The 21,574-nt window shown below is 44.3% G+C and overlaps 1 protein-coding gene across 1 annotated transcript in view; it reads left to right on the top strand.

Annotated features, from left to right (window-relative positions):
- The window catches only part of drp2 (dystrophin related protein 2), a 53,851-nt gene that overhangs the window by 25,777 nt on the left and 6,500 nt on the right, over positions 1–21,574 (top strand). The window contains exons 9-18 of the mRNA XM_071916170.1: positions 2,030–2,091; positions 2,709–2,783; positions 4,373–4,574; positions 6,785–6,870; positions 9,446–9,603; positions 12,123–12,289; positions 13,230–13,341; positions 15,121–15,257; positions 16,075–16,140; positions 21,290–21,355. Of these exons, the coding sequence (XP_071772271.1) occupies positions 2,030–2,091; positions 2,709–2,783; positions 4,373–4,574; positions 6,785–6,870; positions 9,446–9,603; positions 12,123–12,289; positions 13,230–13,341; positions 15,121–15,257; positions 16,075–16,140; positions 21,290–21,355 (1,131 nt within the window). The remainder of the gene's footprint in view (positions 1–2,029; positions 2,092–2,708; positions 2,784–4,372; positions 4,575–6,784; positions 6,871–9,445; positions 9,604–12,122; positions 12,290–13,229; positions 13,342–15,120; positions 15,258–16,074; positions 16,141–21,289; positions 21,356–21,574) is intronic.

The raw sequence follows: 21,574 nt of genomic DNA, 5'->3' as shown, positions 1-21,574 counted from the left end.
TTATGTGTCAGTGTGAGTTAATACGGTGATTCTCAACCTTTTTTCATTCAAGGACCCCTAATTTAGTACACATTAGAGCCACAGACCCCCATTTGATGATATCTTGTCTTTTGGACCCAAATCTGAGAATATTTTTTATCGTTAGATACGATTTTGTACAGAATTCCAAGACTATCTGTATTGTAGGTAGAGAGATATAGTGAAACTATGACCAAAACACTAAGTCTTCTACATACTGTGATTGTGTTAACTTCTTGTAAATAGAAAAAAAGTAGGTGGTTATGCTCAGGTGAAGGCCAGTCGTAACGCAGATGCAAGAATCAACGTATTGTAAACTAGAAAAATGGGAAAATAATTCTGCACACTGCAAATAAAAAGTTTGTTTAGTTCAGAAAAACTAATTTATTGCATAAATGCCAAACTTAAAGGTGCAAGTGAAAAAAGTACATACTGTCCTTTGTACAGTATGTACAAAGGAACTATGGAGCAAACATTTCAGCTACAATACCCTGAAAAGAGACACCACACAATAGCCACTTTATAAGTTCACAGGTAGATGAGACAGTTGACAGCGGCTGTGTCCACACTTTCCATCCTGGTACAAGTGTTTAAGTAGCCAATCAGAACAGGTTATTTTTTCACTTGCACCTTTAAGTTGGGCACTTATGCAATAAATTAGTTTTTCTGAACTAAGGAAACTTTTTTATCCTAGCCTTTCATTTGCAGTGTGCAGAATTATTTTCCCATTTTTCTAACTTCTTGTAAATGAAATAATGGTGAAGTTTAACAACTCAATTTGCTGGGGACCCCCTGGAACCCCCTCAAGGACCCCTGGTGGTCCCCTGACCCCACGTTGAGAACCACTGCGCTAATGTATTTCAGTCCATTTGTACAGGGGAATTCAAAGGGCGTATTGGAAAAAGCTCTTTCTTTGAATGCAGACCTTTGTATTGAGTTACCATGAGAGAGCACATAAATACGAACTGTATCACAGAAGAACTCTATTGAACTACTGTAAGCCCTGCTTGCCGTGCCAGCCATCTATTTATCCGTTTACCTCATCAATACCCTTCCCCCTTTAGCGTGCCGCTGGGTTATCAATGAACTGTCCATGTGCGTGTGTATGTGTGTGTATGCATGTGTGTGCAGGTGTTCATGGTGTTTGTAAGTGTGTGTTTTTGTACAGTTTATCCCTCTACGAACGATGTATTTATTTTCTTAATCACTTGCAGTAGAACCTCATGGGCCTCGTTTCGCCCCCCTGCTGTCTGCCACTTAATTCTTTATGGGCTGTATAACTGCACCACTGGGGGAGGGGGGGGGGAATATCTGACAGGCACTCCACTGGGCACCAATCAATGAACACTCACACAGGTAATGATGAGTGCTGCCCAAAATGGCCCCCAGGCCCTGGCAAACTTCCTACTTTGGGGTTTCTCTCATTTATTTCGTTGTGCTTGTCTTTTATTTATTGGATATCGTTTTTCATGGTGCATTTTCTCTGCGCTGAGTGTGCTCACGGAGCCAGTGTGCTGCGTGGGCTAGAGGGATGCTGTAACTGTGCGCGTGCGCATGTATGCATGTGTGTGTGTGTGTTCTTTTGTGTGTGTGTGGGGAGGGATTTAATGAAGTGTTCATGTAGTGTCTCTGTGTGAAGCCCGTTACGCTACAAGCAGTATGTCAGTGCATAGAGCAGTGGAGATACATAGTGGTGCGATGCAGCAACTTTGATGCCTGACTCCTTTATCATGTTTTTGACGTAAAGTCTACTCTTGACAGGCCTGAGATCTCTTGTAAACAATGTTTACTCTACCCTGCTCCCTCCCCTCCTCTCATTTCTTACTCTCGCTCTTACTTACTGCCCTCTGATCTCTCTCCTTTTACTGCCTGCCTCGGCTGCCTCTCTGCTCGTTTTTGTACTCTATTTTACCTTGATCTTTTGGCCTGCAGATTTGTACCTCCTTTCTGTTTTGCTTCACAAACTCTTCTGCCTTTATTTCATTGTTATGTCTGTTTTCTTACCTCCTAGCCATCAGGCCCAGACAACGTGCTGGGACCATCCAAAGATGACAGAGTTGTACCAAGCACTGGGTGAGTAAGGAGACAATTAAAGCATCCTCTGAGTCATGCTCATTCGCCCAAGACCCCCACTGGGCTGCAGCAGCACCGGCAACGCGGACCCACCGGGCTTCTGCTCTGAAGGCCCCATCACACAGCTCATTAAGGGCCCTGTATTTCAGACACCTCAGGGACTACAATGCCACTGTCATTAACCTACGAGGCCCAATTTGCCAGCGCTGTGATTGCTTTTTGCCTGGCCTTTAATTAATTGTGATTAAACAGCATCATGTGTCTTACTGTTAATCTGATCTGACACTGGGAGCTCGTGGAGGAGATAGCCACGCTCTCGCATGCACGCATTCACAGGCACATACGCACGCATTCCAGACGCGCACGTGCGTGTGCATCGACACATGCACAGATAACATTAGCACTGCAGTATAGTCCATGCGATATGTAGTCGCGCTAATGACTCTTGCGATGGTGTGATAAACAGGGGGAAGACGGGGAGAGGCGGGGAGGAGGGCAGATAGGGTGGTCTAACTCCTCCGCTGTAGGACGGGAGTGGTGCGGGATGGGTTTGTTTTCTCTCATCTTCTCATTTACTCTAATCTCTTTTCTATCTCTCTCTCTCCCCCCTCCATTAGCGGATCTGAACAACATCAAGTTCTCCGCATACAGAACAGCCATGAAGCTACGGCGAGTACAGAAGGCGCTGAGACGTACGTATTTCATCCACAGTGTTTATAGCTGTAACACGGGAATGGCTGGTTAAGTGATGTACTGTTATCATCAATCCTATATGACATGCTGTCTTCAGGGAGCAGATACTGCGATTAGCTGTGGCGTGCGTTTTTTTTATCCAGTTGTCGAAGGAATCTTAAATCCCCTCTACACTATTTAGAAATATAATCGAAAACCTCCTCCTTTCCTCTCTTGGGTTGATCAATAGTTTCTATCAACCCAGGAGTAGCTACAGCCACTCGACCACTGGATTCCTCCCCAATTTCCATCCATTAGTGCCTGGATCATTGTCATGCTGGGTAATTAGAGCTATTAATTGGTCCATTTGACTTACAATAGGAAAGGCAATTAGACTGTGCCGCATGGATGAGGCATCTACGTGTGCCCCTTCAGGGTCACGGCTCCTGGTTTATCCTGCTCTCTCTGTCCCTCACTACCGCTTTCCTGCCTGTTCATGATTCTTCCATTCTTTCTCCACACCTCCAGTCCTTTTTTTTCTTATCCCTCACTTTCCTTGTCCTCTCGATTTCTCGCCGCCTCCAACCCTACCTTTCTTTCTCTCCTCCCCTCCGTCCATCTCTACCCCTCCATCTCTTCCTACTGTACATGATCTGCTGTGCTCTAACCCCCGCCGACCCCCAAATCAGCCTCGTGGCCATTGCCTCGCCACAGGCGGCCAATATCCTCTTTCACACTTGTCTCCATTCATGTTCACCCGCTCTCCTTCTCTCTCTCTGCTGTATCTTGCACCCACCCCCACCCCCCACCCCCACCCCCCACCCTCTCTTCCCGTCTTGTCTCGCTGCAATAGTCTATAAAAGCTCAGCATGCTTGGACCGCTGAGAAAAGCCTCCCACTCTCCATTCCTCTCTCTGTGCCTCTTTCTCCTCCGCTCTCTTATCTCACCCTCTTCTGCTAGTCGATATCGTTACAAAAATTTAATTGCCATCTTGCCATAATAACTGCAGAATTCTCTCTATTTCTACTCTGTACACTTTGTGAATGATTTAGCAATGCTGTATGAGAGCCCATCTGAAATGCATTTTTGTGTGATTCTCTCCTAACCCTGAGAACACTCCAGCTATCTCCTCTCTCTGTGCCGCCTCATTATCGTGCTATCCAATTATATCTGGCGTCAGAGGACACCCTTTTAGCTCCACTCCTTGGGATGGGCCTTCAAATTAGTTTAGAAGAGCGAAATCGAATTTGTGTCACTCCTCTTGAAACATCTGGCACGGCTTAAGTGGGTAAAAAGGTGAATAAGCACTGCTATCGCCTGATGCTCTCATTTGCTGGTGAGGATGGGGGGGATGGTGCTTTGTGTGTGTGTGTGTGTGTATGTATGTGCCTATGGTGTTTGTGCTTGAGTGTGTGTGTGTGTGTGTGTGTGTGCATAGGCTTGTGAGCCTCTATGCTCGGTTGTAATCTCAAAATTTCCTAGTGCACAGCTGCATACAGATGAGTTCATTGTTCTCAGGTGTCTGTGTACCTCACTGCGTATGCATGTGGATTTACAAAATAATTTGTCTGTGTGTGTGTGTGTGTGTGTGTGTGTGTGTGTGCTCAGTGGATCTGGTGGCGCTGGGCAGCCTGGGGGAGGTGTTCCGGGAGCAGGAGCTGCAGCAGGGGGAGCATGTGATGGACGTGGTGGAGGTGATCCACGCCCTGACGGCTGTGTACGAGCGGCTGGAGGAGGAGAGGTCCGTCCTGGTCAACATCCCCCTCTGTGTGGACATGTGCCTCAACTGGCTGCTCAACGTCTACGACAGGTGGGTGACCTGGGCAGAGATGTGCTCTCGCTCTAGCAAGCACCATAATGTAACCGCGTCACCTCTGAGTGGAAAAAAAAGAGTAAATTCAAACCTGCATACATACATTTTATATGAACACACAGGTTCACTTACACTGCATGTGGACACACACAGAGTAACGATTTGTAATCTCGCCCCGCTGTAAACAATTACCATAAAAACAATTTTAACCAATTCGATACAGTCCAAGGACAACAGTCTGTTTGTGTATTGATGTAATTGCTTCAGTGGCTTGTTGCACAGGGATCTATAAAGGACCAGCATGGCTGCAGCTCCAATAACAGAGTCCAGGCAGAAGGCCAATCATCCCCTCTGAGACACAGTAGAAACAAATCCTCTTTCACACTCTGTCCATTCACATTCACCCCCTCTTTGCTTTTGATTGACCATCTTTTGCTCCCACTGACGATAAATACAGTGAGCACGAATGCGGAAATACAGGAATAACCCCTCGAATGCTGTAAATTTGCTCGGTGGCTCTTAACTACTTGCTACTAATGAGGGAAAATCAGAGTTTTTACACTCCACATAAATTTCAGTAATTACTTTTTGTTTTCCAATAAACAGTGCTGCTGAATCGAGGTGTGTGTGTGTGTGTGTGTGTGTGTGTGTGTGTGTGTGCGCATATTTGTGTGGGTATGACTTAAGTCACTTTCAGGGACACACACCAGACTTAAGACCAGTTGATTGGGGACGGCTTGTGCAATTGGGGACAAAAGCCGTGTCCCCAATTGGTAAAAAGCTGATTTTTGGGTCTGTGGTTAAGGTTAGGGTTAGGTTAAGGTTAGGGTAAGGGTTAGGTTTAGGCAAGTAGTGGTTATGGTTAGGGTTAGGGTAAGTCTCCAGGAAATGAATGTAAGTCTATGTAAATACCCCAAAAGTGACTTAAGTAAGACAGTGTGTGTGTGTGTGTGTGTGTGTGTGTGTGTGTGCGCGCGTATTAGTGTGTGCATGTGCGCATGTGCACTTGAGTACAGCGTATCCCAGTGCGTGTGTGCATGTGTGTTTGTGTATTGCGTGTGTGTCCTCAGCTCCTCCCAGAGGCGTGTCACACTGGCAGGGTGTGCAGGAGTGACGTGTCCCCTGGGGAGCGGCACTGGGGTACATATTGAAGATGGCATGTGGCACACTGCAGAAAGTGTGTGTGAAAGGTGCTGACAGCCAGTCCTCCCCATGTGTTCCCCGGGTCTCCTGGGCGCACTCCAGCTCTGAGTCTCATAGCGGGGAGAGACAGTAATGTCTCTCCTTACGACTTCTCATGTTTCTTTGTATGACTCTAATGTTCCCGGCCTGACTCTAATGGTTTGGCGTGAGTAATGTTTCACTTCCTCGTGTTATGTCCTCGTGGCGAATTAAAAACTGCTGCACGTTGCCCCTACTTTGTCTTTCATCCCATTCAGAGCGCATGGTCTCTCGCCATCCAGCTCTGAAATCTGAACTCACTCTATGATTCAATTTTATACTCCGTGGATCTGATGTTCCCTGATGAGCTCTTCATTTCTCAGTTAGCGATTCAGATGAAGGTTCGATAAGCCCGTGTCTTTTCAGCTGGGCGGTAAAAATCTTCTAGACTGTGTTGTCGCTGGAGCTGTAAACTCCCACTGTGCTGCTCTGTGCCGGTGTGTTTGCCTCTCAAATCCAGCCCTTCCCTCTTCCCCTTACCCCCCCCCACCCTTCACCTCCAGCCAGAAAAATCAAACATGACCCATTTATGCTCAGGTCAGAGCACAACAGCGTCCGACTCACTGGCCTTGCTACTGGCCAGTGATCAGACTATTTATTCAGTTGGGGACGGCGTTTCTGATCCTGACAAAATACTTGGATGTGTGTGTGTGTGTGTGTGTGTGTATGTGTGTGTGTTTGTCCCTAAGTGACATTGTGATATATGTGGGCTTATTGCTCTTCTGGTCATATACCCATGGACGTAACACTTCATCAAGTCCCTGCAGTGACTTTAGTTACTGTGGGTGTTCTCTAATACAATTTCACACTATGGCACTGACCTGTACTGTACTGCCTTGACCCACATAATTCCTCCACACATTGTCCCTCCTGGCAGGGCTCAACCGACTTGTGAATATATAACTAAGACACAGTACACCTCAGTTTGAGATAATCACTGTTCAAAAACTGTAACCCTGCAACTTTTCTTTTTTTTTTTCCACTAGTGGTCGGAACGGGAAGATGCGTGTTCTCAGCTTCAAGATGGGATTGGTGAGCTTGTGCAACGCAGACGTCCAAGAGAAGTACAAATGTGAGTGTGACGCTCGCTCATGTGCCTAATGCATCTCTTCAACTGCAAACAATGGGCCAAAACAAAACGTCCCTGATTGCCAAAATTACATAAAAACATCCACTTAGTCTAATGGAGGAAATTACTCTACCGCCATAATGGAGAAAGCTCTCTTTACTTCTCCAAAGTACACCGGAGGCCTTAAAAGCAGGATGGCCTGCCAAAGACTCCATGCATGTGGACTCTCTCTCTTTCTTTCCGTCAGCCTTTCTTCATTAACAACCCTCAACTAGCAAAGAGCTCAGGCACTCACTGCCTCCTTTTTTCGATTTTCAATTATGCTATAATATTTCATTGGTGCTCAGCTCCAGAGTAGGAGGGTTTTTACTGTTTCTTTGTATCCCCAGTTTACGAGTCAGCCTGTAAATATAGGTAAAATGGAGAGTGAGAATTGGAACTGTGAGTAGTTGGACCCAGATCAGCGTGTAGCTGGATACCAGTTCTCAGTCAACTCTGCCGAACCCGTGCCAGGCTTATTCACACTTGGCACGCCATCTGTGTCAGCTCATAAAGACTGAATGGCAACAGATTTGCACTCTCTGTAATGGTCCTCGAGGTGCATCAGCCTTCTTTTTCTGGGTTCAGGTAGACTTCGCAGCTCGTCTCTGTGATTGATCCCATTTTTGCCACCTCCAGACTTTGGTCGAATACTATCTACAAATAGTTATTTTTCTGGAGCATTTGCATCAACCGACTTAGTGTCACAGTTGGTTGGGGTTTACCGCATCAGGACCAGTGCTGGGCTCATAACTTGAAAAAGTGATATTTTTCTCATTACTCATTTCAAAAGTAATATTATTACTTTACTTATAGCTCTATAGGAGCAGCAATTTGTTATACTATCCATTATTTTACTTGTCTGTTACACCACCCAACGTTGGCAGTTACATCCTCTTACCTTCAAGCATCAGGAAACTCTCAACCTTCTCCACCGTCCCTGTGTGCTTTTGTGTGAATGATCAGAGTAACCAAATAGCGTTGATATCTAATGTTATATTCAGCCCTTTGCTCGGTAAAATCAAAGCAGTTGGGTGCTGAGAGATTGTCGAGTGTCTGTCCGCTGCTTCTGGAGCCACATGTGCTCTTGCTGATTGAATCCTGCCAGACGCCGGCTCCCCTACCCTGTCTCCTTTTCTGCTTCCCAACTGTCTCAATAAATAAAAAAAAATGTGGGTGGACTGCTTGAGTCAACTGAAAGGATGATGACTAATTTCGACTCGAATTAATGATAATAACAAAACAAACTGGAGGATGGAGGTTGGATAATTCAGCTTCAATGTGATAATTAGAGGGGGTGATGACAAAAGTAACAACTTATTTGTTTCTAAGCACTGAACTTTAGAACTAAAATTGAACTAAAACTTATTTTTTTAATTGGTAACTGTAATACTAAAACTGAAATAATGATTTGTTACACTACTCATTATTGGATAGTAAGTAATAAAATGACTGTAACATTCTTACCATATAACACTGACCCCCACTCATCTATGTAGGATGTTTACAAATCCTGTTTGACTCAGGTCTCAGCTCATTCAAGAGACACCCTGCTGGTTTAGACACATCTAAATGAGATGAATCCTCCACTAAACTACTCACCTGAATGTGTTTAGTTCACTGGGATGTTTACAACATTGCAGGCTGTGTCTTTCAGATCTAATAGGCCTATATAGAGTCTCCATAAAACATGGCTAACACTCATACAGCTCTATCTGAACCTTCTAAAACGTTTCGCCCTCTGAAACACGGCTCAGCTCTGGTTATCAGGAATACATAGAGGAGTCTGTTTAACATGCAGGTGTTAGTGCTGACTGTCGTCCCTGTAAGGGTGAATGAGTACACAGAGGGAGGCATGGAGGGGACAGTGTCCTGTGCTTCTTATAGTGGCATTGTGCAGCACCTTCACATGCCTGTCAGCATCCATCTCCTCAGTGACAGGCAGAGTCATGACTGCCCCGGTGAAGGCCTCATTTAAATCCTGACAAGACTCCACTTATGCAGCTCTTTCATCTGCAAGTAGACCAGCCAGGCCGCCAATACTGATTTTTCCTCTGTATCTGTATTTCTCGAAAGTGAGTTTTATTCCACAGCACTGTCTCTATTTTTAGAAAAGCTTGTTGTCTGAAATGTGTGAGTCATTATTTCAAAATACAGATTCCACTCTAATTGTTGACAGAAGTCTGTAATGTAAATGATATGGCATGATGAGTTTTTGTCAGCAATCATTTTGCAAGACCAAGAATAATATTTCCCAAATTGTGGATGCCTGGTTTTGAAATGAAATTTTAAATTAAATGGAATGAGATTTTAAATTACATTTAGAACAGCACAGAACATGTAACAATAAATGCACAGGCCCTGATTCAACAGTTAGATGTGGCGGAAAAAATAGGTGGTGATAATGTGCATGCAAATAACTGATTTTTCATGCATACAAAGGCAGTGAACAATTGATGCTGTTACACTCACCGGTGTATTTACAGAGTAGTTACTGCAGGTTTGATACATTGATGTGTTTGTTTCCTGGTGGCTGCAGACTTGTTCCGTCAGGTGTCTGGTCCTGGAGGTCTGACAGACCAGCGTCACCTCAGCCTGCTGCTCCATGAAGCCATCCAGATCCCCCGCCAGTTGGGCGAGGTGGCTGCCTTCGGGGGCAGCAATGTGGAGCCCAGCGTCCGCAGCTGCTTCCGCGTGGTGAGGACACACGCATATACACAACCAAACACATACACACCAGTGCATGTGCAATTTGCAGTTTGCCACGCACATGCACACATACTATGCACAATGGGTGCAGATCATATCAGCCCTCTGGATGATGTTATACAGCTTGTCCATCCCATCTAACAGTGCAATATGCTTTGTGGGCATTCTCAAACTAGATAAGTGCTGCATTAACAAACACAAAACCTCTTGTTCTAGCTCTATCTTGGTGTTCTAGCTTGGTGCTGATCAATTCTGGAGGCAAGTGAGAGACCAATCAGGATTGCGTAGTTACTGTACGTTGTACCACCAAGACATGACAATGCTAGTTTCAAAGCTTGAATCAAAAGCTTGATTGCTCACATGGGAATTTTGAAGGCAGCTTGAAAACCCATTTATTCAAAGTATTATAATGATGCATAGCTGAAATGGAATGCTCCAAACCTACTAATATATTAATTAGTTTATAGGAAAATGATGTACACCCTCCAACTAATCGGAAGTAAGTGCCCCACCTCTGCCAAGACAGTATTACTGAGGCAAGAGCAGAAATTTGAAAGCGGAAACTTGGATGGCAAAAGCAAATGTTGGCCTTTGGATGCTTTCCATCAAAGGCTGGGTATGAAAATAATAATGATGTCAAACTAGGAAGCCGTCAGCTATATGCAGCCCATTGTGTTTTATTGACTGCAGCTCAATATGACTTGAAGAGTTCTTAAATGCACCATCTCAGGAAATGGACTAATGGCCATGATATGATCCTAACTAATGAAGCCCCACCCACTCCACATATTTTCAGAGCGTTGCCTTGCATAGATGCAGACATTACATCGCTTTAATATTGCATAGACATTGCTTTTAATGCACATAAAATACAGTCGGTGGTGGATAATGCATGATGTTACCAACCATACAAGTGAAATGGAAAAGTTGCTTATGGAATATGACCTATCTGAATATTGACATGATGAAGCTAGGTCACCGCAGAGCTATAGCTAATGAGGAGACATGTTCAAATTGTGAATTTCACTTTCCTTCCATTGCTGGTGCTGAATGCAGCTGTCTTTTCGGGTTTCGTAGACAGCGACTCAGGTTGCAGGATCTGTGCCTCCTGACATTCAACTCAGGAGACGAGATAATTATAGAGTTGTTAGGAGCAGGCCACAGCTTTTTGGATGGCGGCTTATCCAAAACCTTTTAATTCCCTCATTTTCTAGGCAGTTCTTAATTAAACACACTCTATTCTAGTCCACGCTTGCAGTATCAGCTACAGATGATTAAAATCAATTCCTTTCTCTATTTGCACCATGTCAAGGCTTTTTACTCGTAGATGAAATATCCATGTAATGCCAATTGGAGGGTGACCCATTTGCCCATTTATCACTTGGCTTGCTAATGAATGAAATCAGTCTGTGGAGATGTGAGGATGCCATTCACTGGCGCCTCACACCGGCATCTACTTTTAGGGTCCGCTGACAGAGGAACAGATGGAATTGACTTGACTTAGAGAATAGGCAGAGTAAGGGGGAAGTGTTTATTCTGTAGAGCGATGTGTTCCTGCAGAATGCTCTTTGTATATTGAGACAGAATTAAAACAGAATGAACCCGCTCCAACACCGCTCACATTTGGTTTCATGCTTTGTGGGAAGTGTTGCACTTTGTTTCTGAACATGTGTTTTAAAGAGGAAATTACAGTTAAATTACAGTTTAGTGTATATATGTTGAACAAAGCGCAGGGTTTTGATGGCTAACTGAAAAGTTTATTGCTCCAGTTTTTCAAAGAGGGTTAAAATGTTCCATCTGCTCGGTGTGTTGACTTGTGATATGACGGTGTGCTCGGAATAGTCAATGTCGGTTCCAGGTGCTCGGTATGCTAGAGGTTGGTATCTGTCCTCCCACATGGAGCGAAGCTGGCTACTCAGCCAGAGAGAAGCTTCTTCATCCCTGGAGACTGTACACTCCTGTACACCTCACAGACCGTGTGAGCAATGTGCACACACACACACACACACACACACACACACACACACACACACATTTATTATGCTGCTCTGCTTGAGCGGTGGAGGAAGCCCCAGGGAAATCAACCTCTTAATGCATCTCTGATGCAGACTTAATGAGAATTTAGCACATTACGGATTTTCAGTGCTTGGCAAGTCATTCCTTTATTAGGTTGACTTCCTTTTATCCCAGTTTGTGGAATTCTCAACAGGTTGACTCAGGGAGAGGCGGTCTGCATGCACACACATGCATTTAATATCCCTCCAAAGTGCAGCACATGTCCCTCCTTCCACCCTCTCTTTCCTCCTCTCTCCTTTTGCATTCTCTTTGAATTCTTTTTTTTTTAACAGCAGCTCACTGTAAGACCACAGTACAACTGGCAGCCTTGGAAAGGAAGCACACCTTCTCCTCTCATTACTGTAGTACCTGCCCAGCTCTTGGTCTATATTTGGGTTGTTTACAGTCTCCTGTCCTTCCTTCCCTGTCTCCCTCCCACCTTCCCTCCCCAGGCTCCAGGGAAGCCTGCCATTGAGGTGTCCCACTTCCTGGAGTGGATGAGCCTGGAGCCCCAGTCGATGGTGTGGCTGCCTGTCCTCCACCGTGTGGCGGCCGCAGAGTCTGCCAAGCACCAGGCCAAGTGCTACGTCTGCAAACAGTGTCCCATCAAGGGCTTCAGGTAGGCCCGCTTGTATAGGTGCATGGACACACATGCATGTACTGTACTATATACTGTACATACATAGAAGATGAGATGAGAAAAGATGGAACTTAAATGATCCCTGGAGGGAAATTGGAAAAATTATGAAATGGATTACAGAATTAAGAGGGTGTGCAAAATAGAAGTGAAATCCTACAAGTTTAAATGGAAACCCATTTAAATGGAGACAGGGTTGGGTAGTAACAGTAATACAAAAAAATATAACTGTATTTTGTTATGTTACCTAAAAATAATGTATTCTGATTACGCATACAGAATAAGCGAGAAACTCAGAAGGCCATTAAAATAGTAGAAGGTGTTCTGCATCTTCATAAAATGTGGCACAGAAGAAAATTCATGTTTGTATGCAAACCTGAAATAAATTTCCTGAACTTTGTAATTTTTCACTTTTTGTTATCTGTATGTTTATACCTCAAATATTGCAAAGTAATCTGAAAGTAACTGAAAGTAATCAGAATACATTACTGAGTTTGGGTAATCCTGGTCTAGAGCACAGGAATGTGAAAAGCACATACATACATACATACAAACATACATACATACTGCACATACATACTGTTCATACATACTGTACAGATATACATACATACTGCACATACATACTGTTCATACATACTGTACAGACATACATACATACTGCACATACATACTGTTCATACATACATACATACATACATACATACTGCACATACATACTGTTCATACATACATACATACATGCATACTGCACATACATACTGTTCATACATACTGTACAGACATACATACATACATATACATGCATACACATTCATACACACACCTCTTTTCTGCACACTGACAGACACCCACACACTCTGTTCTGCCTGGTTCTCTCACAAGCATCAGTTTAGCCTCTGTGTCATATTGATCTTGACAGGTATCGCAGTCTGAAGCAGTTCAATGTGGACATCTGCCAGACATGTTTCCTAACCGGCCGCACTACCAAGGGAAAGAAGCTGCACTACCCCATCATGGAGTACTACACCCCAGTAAGACTCACAAATGTTATGCAGCGCTCCAACTGAACACCAGCTAAAGCCTGTAGGGCAGAGGTTTTCAAACGCTGGTGTGCCGCGAGGAAAGCTCAAGTGTGCCGTGGAATTTTGAGACATCCAATGCATTTTACTCATAGTCTAATGTAGCTTCCCAGAATAGCCTATGAGTTAATTTCCAGTGCAACATAATAAGTAATTTGTGTAAGCAGTCACGTCCTAATAGAGGCTATTTCATCCTTTTTTTCTTTTCTTTTTTTTTATATTTGCTCAGTCCAAGTGGGCTTGATTCATGTTCCCTGTTTGATTTTATTGAGGGGGAATAATTTTTGTGCTGCATATCAGAAGATGTGACAAGTTTACAGTAGCTAGCTAGTGACAGCTACAAAAAAAATGTATATGGATTGGTTTCTCATGCGTGTCTCGTGTGTGTGTGCGTGCGTGTGTGTGTGTGTGTGTGTGTGTGTGTAGAGCTGATATTATATGAGCTCTCTATTCATTGTTGCTGGGTTTGTTTTCAAGTTAGTGGTCTGTCTTTTTTGACTAGCTAGTACTTTTTCACTTGTATTTATGTAGTTATATGTAGTTACTGATGCTTTGTGCTATGTTTATAGTTGCACATAAAATACCATAGTTGCTGTTAATGATATTTTATCACTTTTTTTTTATAATTTAGAATTATTTCTGAAATCACATCAACAGGATTGACCCCTGACAGAAGTGTGTGTGTGAGTGTCAAATATCTCTAAATACAATGTAATGATAATGTGTGTTATATTCCGCATAATTTTGACTACAGCTATATGTAGGTGTGCCTTTGGGTTTGACCTTTGGTAGGCCTTAGCCTCATTAAGATTGAAAACCACTGCTCTAGGGGCATACACTCTAGAAAAACTCTCTATCTGCCTATTCCTTCCACCTGACATAGATTAGGTGCCTCTCCGCTGCAAGATCCCTATCAAACTCTAAGTGTATGCCGTTATGTATGCTTACGCTGCCTCACCCAGCTCTATAGTACACAGAGACTTAGTACCACTCAGCAGTAACATCCTCTTTGGCTCACATAGTGCACACATAAAGTGCTATCTGGAACACACATTGAGCACTAAACCCCAATAAGTCCCTAGTCTTAAGAGACTACACGCACAGTCGCCGAAGTCGAGTTAATTCCAATGGAGTAGCTCTTTGTAGTTCTCTAGCAAGTGAGCAAGTGCTGGAGTGCACCGAGATGGTGCCAGATTTCATCTCTAATCAATGCTGAGCTGTGAGATATGGCAAAAAGCCATCTGCACAATGATTTTTTCACTGGGCGATATTTTATAGTTATGGTGTAACTGGAACCGAATACAGTTTTTCACGACGGCTAGGCGGACGGGCGCCCGTAGATTTCTACTAGATGATGGAGAGAGGAGGAGAGAAAGAAGGGGAGGAGAGAGAGATAGGAGAGAGAAAACCAGTGAGGGAGAAAAGAGGGACGATTTGAAAGGGCATAGAGGGGGAGGAGGGAGAGAGAGACATAAGGCAGGCACTAAATGAGGAAGCAGAGGGAGGAACACGCTAGTCCAGTGAAGTCAAAATGAGACGAAGGCGGCAGACTGGTGGAAGAGCCCCGTGGCAGAGTGGGCACATTCTGGATGAGGTCGTGTGGGGAAACTTGCCAGCAACATATGAAACAAGTCTTAAGTGGTGCAATTTGTCTCTCACCCATGCACTATTCTGCACCCCCCACCGCCTCCCGCCCCCTCCCAACCTGTCAACCCCTAAATCACACTCCAGACCACCTCGGGAGAGAAGATGAGGGACTTTGCCAAGACTCTGAAGAATAAGTTCAGGTCGAAGCAGTACTTCAGCAAGCACCCTCAGAGAGGTTACCTGCCAGTGCAATCTGTGCTGGAAGCCGAGAGCTCCGAGACGTGAGTCACACACATAAACACTCACAAACACAGTCTCTCTCTCACACACACACACACACACACACACAAAGACTCACTCTCTACTCTCATCTCTATCTCTGTTTTTCTCCCTTCTTCTCTTTCTCTCTGTCTCTCTTTCAGGAACACACACACACACACACACACGCACGCTTAGAGGCATTCATACACTCTTCAGAGACCGGAACAGCTGTAATGATCATGCACTGCCACTTTTGAGTACACTAACTCAGTGAAATGAGTTAAAGGGACAATTCCCTATTCAGAATTAACATAATGTTATTCCTGTGATCTCAGTCTGGGTCAGAGTAAATCTATGCACATGAGGAAATCTCTCCCAAAGCGAAAAAACAAGAGAGCTCAGACTAAAATCTGTGAGATCATCAAGAGACACAGCTTGGGGCTACGACAGTACCCAGCATGATTAACCGTGATTATGGGTACATGTTGCGGTTCATCGTGTCACTGTTAGGGTTACGTGTTGCTTGTAAAACCTCAAGCAAACATTTCAGGAGTTAAGCCTTGTGTTGTCAGTAGAGCAGCTCTAAGCTTTGTCTCTTGATATCACAGATGAGAATCTAGCCTCTTTTGTCTCTATCTTCTTCACGAGAGAGTTTGCCATGGTCACAACCTCAACTGTACTGTCTGCGATTATTGGAATAAGATGTATAAATTAAGTTTTAGTTTGGCTTTACTGCAACAACGCACACACACATACACACACACACACATACACAGTGTTACCAGTGCCTTGGTGAGGTATTGATGTTGACTCTCTGTGTACTTCTATTATTCCTAGGCCTTGCTCCTCACCCAAGCTGCCCCATGCAGACACACACAGCAGGATTGAACATTATGCCAGCAGGTACGTGGCTTACTGTACTCTACCATCTAAAATATAAATACAACAAGCTCTTTCCCTCCCTCTCTTACTTTCTGCACTTCAAATCAACACCTCCTCTTGATATTCATTCCACTCCCGCTCCCCTCTTCCCGTCTCTCCTCCTCGCCATCTACCGTTTCTACTCCCTCACCCCTTAGCCTTCGCCACACACTGATTGAAGTATTGATTTGGCTGCGTTGCGCGCTGAACTCTGGCCGGAGTGGAGACTGTACTGCCCAGCAGTTTTCCTCTCTCTTATTCTCCACACACACACACACACACACACACAAACATACACACACATACACTTACTCACACAAGCAGAGCAGTTTGTGATTGTACTGTGTGTTGTGTGCGGGGGTCAGCAGGGTTCGGTATGCCTAGCGGCTTGTCACTTGCTAGGGCAGTGAGCCCATTGGTCACCTGGGAGCTGTCGGTGTGGATTAGTGTCTGTCTGACAGGTTATAAACAGGCCGCAGCACTGGACTCCCACACTCCTGGCAGCGCTGCCCACAGTACTGCAGAGCTGCACACACATCTTCCCACTGAGCCTACAGTGTGTTGTGTGTGTGTGTGTGTGTGTTTGTTTGTACGTGCAACTGTGCCATTGTGTATTCCTTCCCTGAGGCTCTTACACACAACTGCTTCACACCCTGCCAAAACAGAGCGGACACACACACCAACAAGAGAGCAGGCACGATTGTCCTCTTTACCTCTCTTATCTTTCCCTTTTCTCCCTTCCCTCTATTTTCTGTTTGCCTTTTTTCCTTTTTATCCCTTTCTTTTGATCCCCCTCTTCTATTGTCTTTCCCCCACAAATGTATTTCTCCCTTTTTCTCTCGCACTCTCTCTCTCTCGCTTCTTCCATTTTTTCCTCCTCACTCCTTTCCTCCCGCTTTTTTCCTGACATATATATATTTTAGCCCATATAATTAAGTCCTCTCACGTTTACTAATTTGTTGCCAATTAGAATAATTCGCTTCAAACAGCCTCTTGGCTCACGCTGGACACCTAGAACAACTTAACAGGCGTAGCATACCGACTGTAGCTGCCAACAGCCTTCACCACAATGAAACAGAAAACCAGAAATAGAAAAGTGGTCACACCGTAACTATCAAATTTAGTAAAAGTGAGACATGCACCGAGAAAGACTGTTGGCCCCCTGTAACCTGCTGAGAAAGTGCCAGAAAAACTCCCACAGTTGAATATTTTATTTTGCTTTTGTATGCAGCTTCACAAAAGGTAGCAGTCTTTATGATTTTCAAGCATGCTGGGTTTTCCACATAAGAATAAATCAATAAGGGTCACCCGCCGCACTAGCTGGTAACCTTTTTATCATTGGGGTAAGCATCTTCAAAGTAGTATCTTAACAATAGTAATATGAACTGTGAGTTAACAAATTTTTAATTAACACGCAGTACCTGATTCTATACACAAAATAGCATTGAAAATGGGTTAGGTGACATATTTCTATGTATTTATTATTTTGGCCGGTCAAAAAGATTCTTTGTGGGTAATGTTTTTTGCTTACCAGCCCTTGGCAACCGGAAAATATTGACACAGAAGGACGTTACTATCAATTTACTATCACTCTACATACCTTTAGAATTAGTTGTATAGCTGATTATATGTGTATATAGCTATGTTCAAGCAGTGTTGTAGAAAGAGTTGTAGAAAGAAGTGCTGTTAGCAACCAACCGTACATTGGTCCAGCGTGCCATCAAGAAATTGTACTGGCTAAAAATAAATAAGTATTGGCAGCTGCAGATTTAGAGATGAGCAAAAAGAGGACGCTTTTTGCTCATCTCTACTTACACTACAGCATGATCTGAGCAGCGTCCTAATCGGAGTAGACAGTCCTTATTATGGCTAGGGCGAGTGTTTTATCGGTCCTGTGGCAGCAGGCAAAATTGACTACAGCTCAGTTACTTTTCAGTTGTCTTTTCAGTTCTTTCTTTCTTTCTCCCTCCCTCCCGCCTCTCTACCTGTCAGTTAGTATATACGGCATAAAGGGAGAAATCACGTATTTTTATTCATTCCCCGTATCATCGTCGCCGCTCTCTTTGAACACTAATGGAAAATCAAGCTGAAATCAAAATACTGGATGTCAGAGACGGCAGGTCAGTGTCTGAAATTTTGCCCTTGGGAGAACACATTTATAATGTAGAAAGATGTGCAGGTGTTTGTGTGTGTGTGTGTGTGTGTGTGTGAGAGAGAGAAAAGTACCCTTCAGCCAATGAGGGGTATATGTGTTAATCCAGGGTAATAATGTAGTCTCCAGTCATCTCCAGGGAGATTAGGTATTTGATGTTTGGGGTGAGCTCTAAAGGACCAGATTCGTTGGCATGTCAAACACACAGACAGTCTCTCTCTCTCTCTCTCTCTCTCTCTCTCTCTCTCTCTCTCTCTCTCTCTCCCCCCCTCCCCCTCCCCCCCCTCCCTCTCTCGGTACCAGAGTAGAGTTCATTCCTTTCATCATCAGTACTGATTCGACATCTTAGAGAGGATGAAGAAAAGAGAAAAAACCTCTTCATAGAACTCTGTTAGGAATTCCTCCCTCACCCTCTGCAAGTGCTCTCTTCATCTTCTCATTTCCTTTCAGTCGCTGGAAAAGCTAAACACACGTGCGCACACACACACCACACACACACACACACACACACACACACACATATACAGCTCTTCCCCATTACTTTCTGCCCTTTCCCATCTCATTTGCTATTGTCCCTGGCAGAGACTGGAGGTTTGTGGAGGCCACTTGATGAATAGCCTCGCTGATTGAATTACGAGCGGTCAGGTTCAGAGGCCGGAACCTTCTGTAACAGGACATGGATAAATCCTAAATTCTCTGTGTTCTGGTCCCAGTTGGGGGGAGGGGGGGGGGGGGGGGGGGGAACTGGGAAGAACTGGGATGTAATATGAATCTCCCTGACAACCTCTACATCACATCACACACCCCTCCTCCTCCCATCCCTCACTCCTTCAGCTGATGACATTCTGCGGAAGACGATGCGGCACGGTGGGTAGGGGTGTGTTTCTTTGTAGGCTGTGGGGTGGGGGGTGGGGGGGGGGAGTGCAGATTTAGGAGTGCTTTTTATGTAGATATGTGGCTTGCATGCATGTGTGTGTTTTTTATGTATTTGTGTGTGTTTGTCCAGGAGGCCCTTAGCACATTTGCATCAGTGGGTTGGCGCTCTGTGCTAAAATCCAACCTATACTTTGACACTGTTTGATATCGTTGATCTGTGATGTGATCAATGCATTCCAGGAGTTATTTTGTGATGCAAGTGTTGTAATTTTTCTAAATTTTTTGGTGTACCCACTTTCCCTCAGCCTGCCTCATCTACTTCTACGTCAGTTAGCGATTTCCTACATTTCCCAGAATGAGTTTTGACAACCCCATCCAAGAATGGAGATGAACTTGTTGCTTTCAGGTGTGGGCTATTCACAGTATTCCCATGATGTCACATGCATTTCCTACCAATATGGGGCTTTACCATATACACAGCTCATTGGCTGTGGCTGTCATTTGCTTATAATCACCTGTTATTTTCCTACCAAGATGGCGGTGTGGTGATGTAACAGAATACTATGAATATGTTTAGGTGGAAAGAACAATAGCGCAGCGAGAGTTTTACAGACGAAAAAAGCAAGTGGCACAGTTGTCTCAAAACACAACATGTCTTGTGGCTGCGTTGCATTATGGATTATTGAAGCTACTGTCAGTGGAGAAATTGGTCTCTCTGCCTCTTTTATGATGGATTTCTCCCTGTATGACTGTGGAACATTGCTGCAAAATGGTAGGTCTACACTCTGATTCTCAGCGGCTGACTTAAAAACCTGATGTTCACCACTGATCTTTTAGATAGCTGCTTTTTCTACCATCAAACAGTTGTCTACACCTGGCCATTTATCCACAGGAATAGAGAGAAGAAACACCACCAAACAAAGAAATGCAAGGCACATCTCCAACAGCTGTTTTAACAGCTGTTTTAGGGTGGATTTTTAAAGCAAAGTTCACCGATCTCTGGCTGGCCTGTTAACAGGGGAAGTTGTGGACTGGGAGCTGATTACTGTCCATGGTGTTAAAACAAACACGGTCCCCTGCTATGTCTGAAATCTGTTAAGCACATGCACAAGCCCAACGGCATATTAACCATAATGCACACTGTAACATGCAGCATGTGGACATTTTCAACATACTACATTCAAGCCATACTCGGCCCAAAAGTTTGCATGTGTCTAGCGTCACATTGTTGTTGTTTAATTTAACCATCACATCATGTTACACACCGTTTTGGATCTTTTTTTATTCCACTTTTGCTCATGTTTATGCCAACAAACCCAAAGAAAACAACAGTGTAACAACCCAGAATTTTCATCGTACTGGAAATGCTGCCTCACCACAACACTTTAACCTTGTTATGCTGAAACAGCCGACTGAGCAGCAGGTACTACAGTGCGACTGTCCAGATGTAGTCGACAGGGACAGAATACATAAGTAGAGGTGCTGTCCTTGGTCCTGAAGAGCCACACAGCAGCTCACTATTCGCCTCCTCCAGCTCCCAAAGCAGATGCTGTCCGTGGTGCTGGAGAGCCGCACATTTCAAGGGTACTCAAAAGGCTTTTATTGACTGCATGCTGGTAGACCGTGTTCAGCATTTTGTCAAGATATCTCTCTCCTTATGGACATTTCCATAGCCTGTGCGCCTCACCACATATATTCTCTGTATTGTTGTCCTTCCTTCTGTAAAGCTACATTTTCTGTGCAATTTTCCCACATGGTCGTCTTGTTTAATGTTTCTGAACAGCTTGTCGTTCCGTTCCAGTTGTTGCAGTCCATAATGCTAATGGGCGACAGGTCTTATCCGCAGCACTCAAAAGCTAAACTGTACTGAATATTGTTTCATCTCTTGTTTGAGGAAGGCCGATCTTCCCCAGTGTACGATAGCATCAATCTGTTGCTTTTGCTCCAAGAAGTACTGTGACTCATCAGCTCGTCTGTATTCCTCTTCTGTGTGTCTGTGTGTCTGTGTATGTACGCATATCTGGGTAAATATGTGCTTGTGTGTGCGTATGCGTGCACATGCCTCGCGCGCGTGCGCGCGTGTGTGTGTGTGTGTATATATAGATTGGCGGAAATGGAGAGCCAGAATTGTTCATTCTTCACGGATAGCCTGTCTCCTGATGAAAGTCTGTGAGTATACTGCCACCCCCGCACTACGAACCCTTCTCATTACAGCCATGGCCTTCCAACAGGGTGTGTTTGTGTGTGTGTGTTTCTGTGTATGTGTGTACATCCACTTCACTTGATACATTGATTGTGTGTCTGTGTGTATGTGTGCGTGCATGCACATGTATGTTTGAAAGGTTGGGCAATCACATGAATAATCTGCCCCATAATGAAAATAACCCA

Source organism: Centroberyx gerrardi, chromosome 16 (assembly GCF_048128805.1).
Source record: "Centroberyx gerrardi isolate f3 chromosome 16, fCenGer3.hap1.cur.20231027, whole genome shotgun sequence".
Lineage (NCBI taxonomy): Eukaryota > Metazoa > Chordata > Actinopteri > Beryciformes > Berycidae > Centroberyx > Centroberyx gerrardi.
The sequence above is the reverse complement of the archived record's forward strand: the minus strand, read 5'-3'. Positions and strand labels throughout refer to the sequence as shown.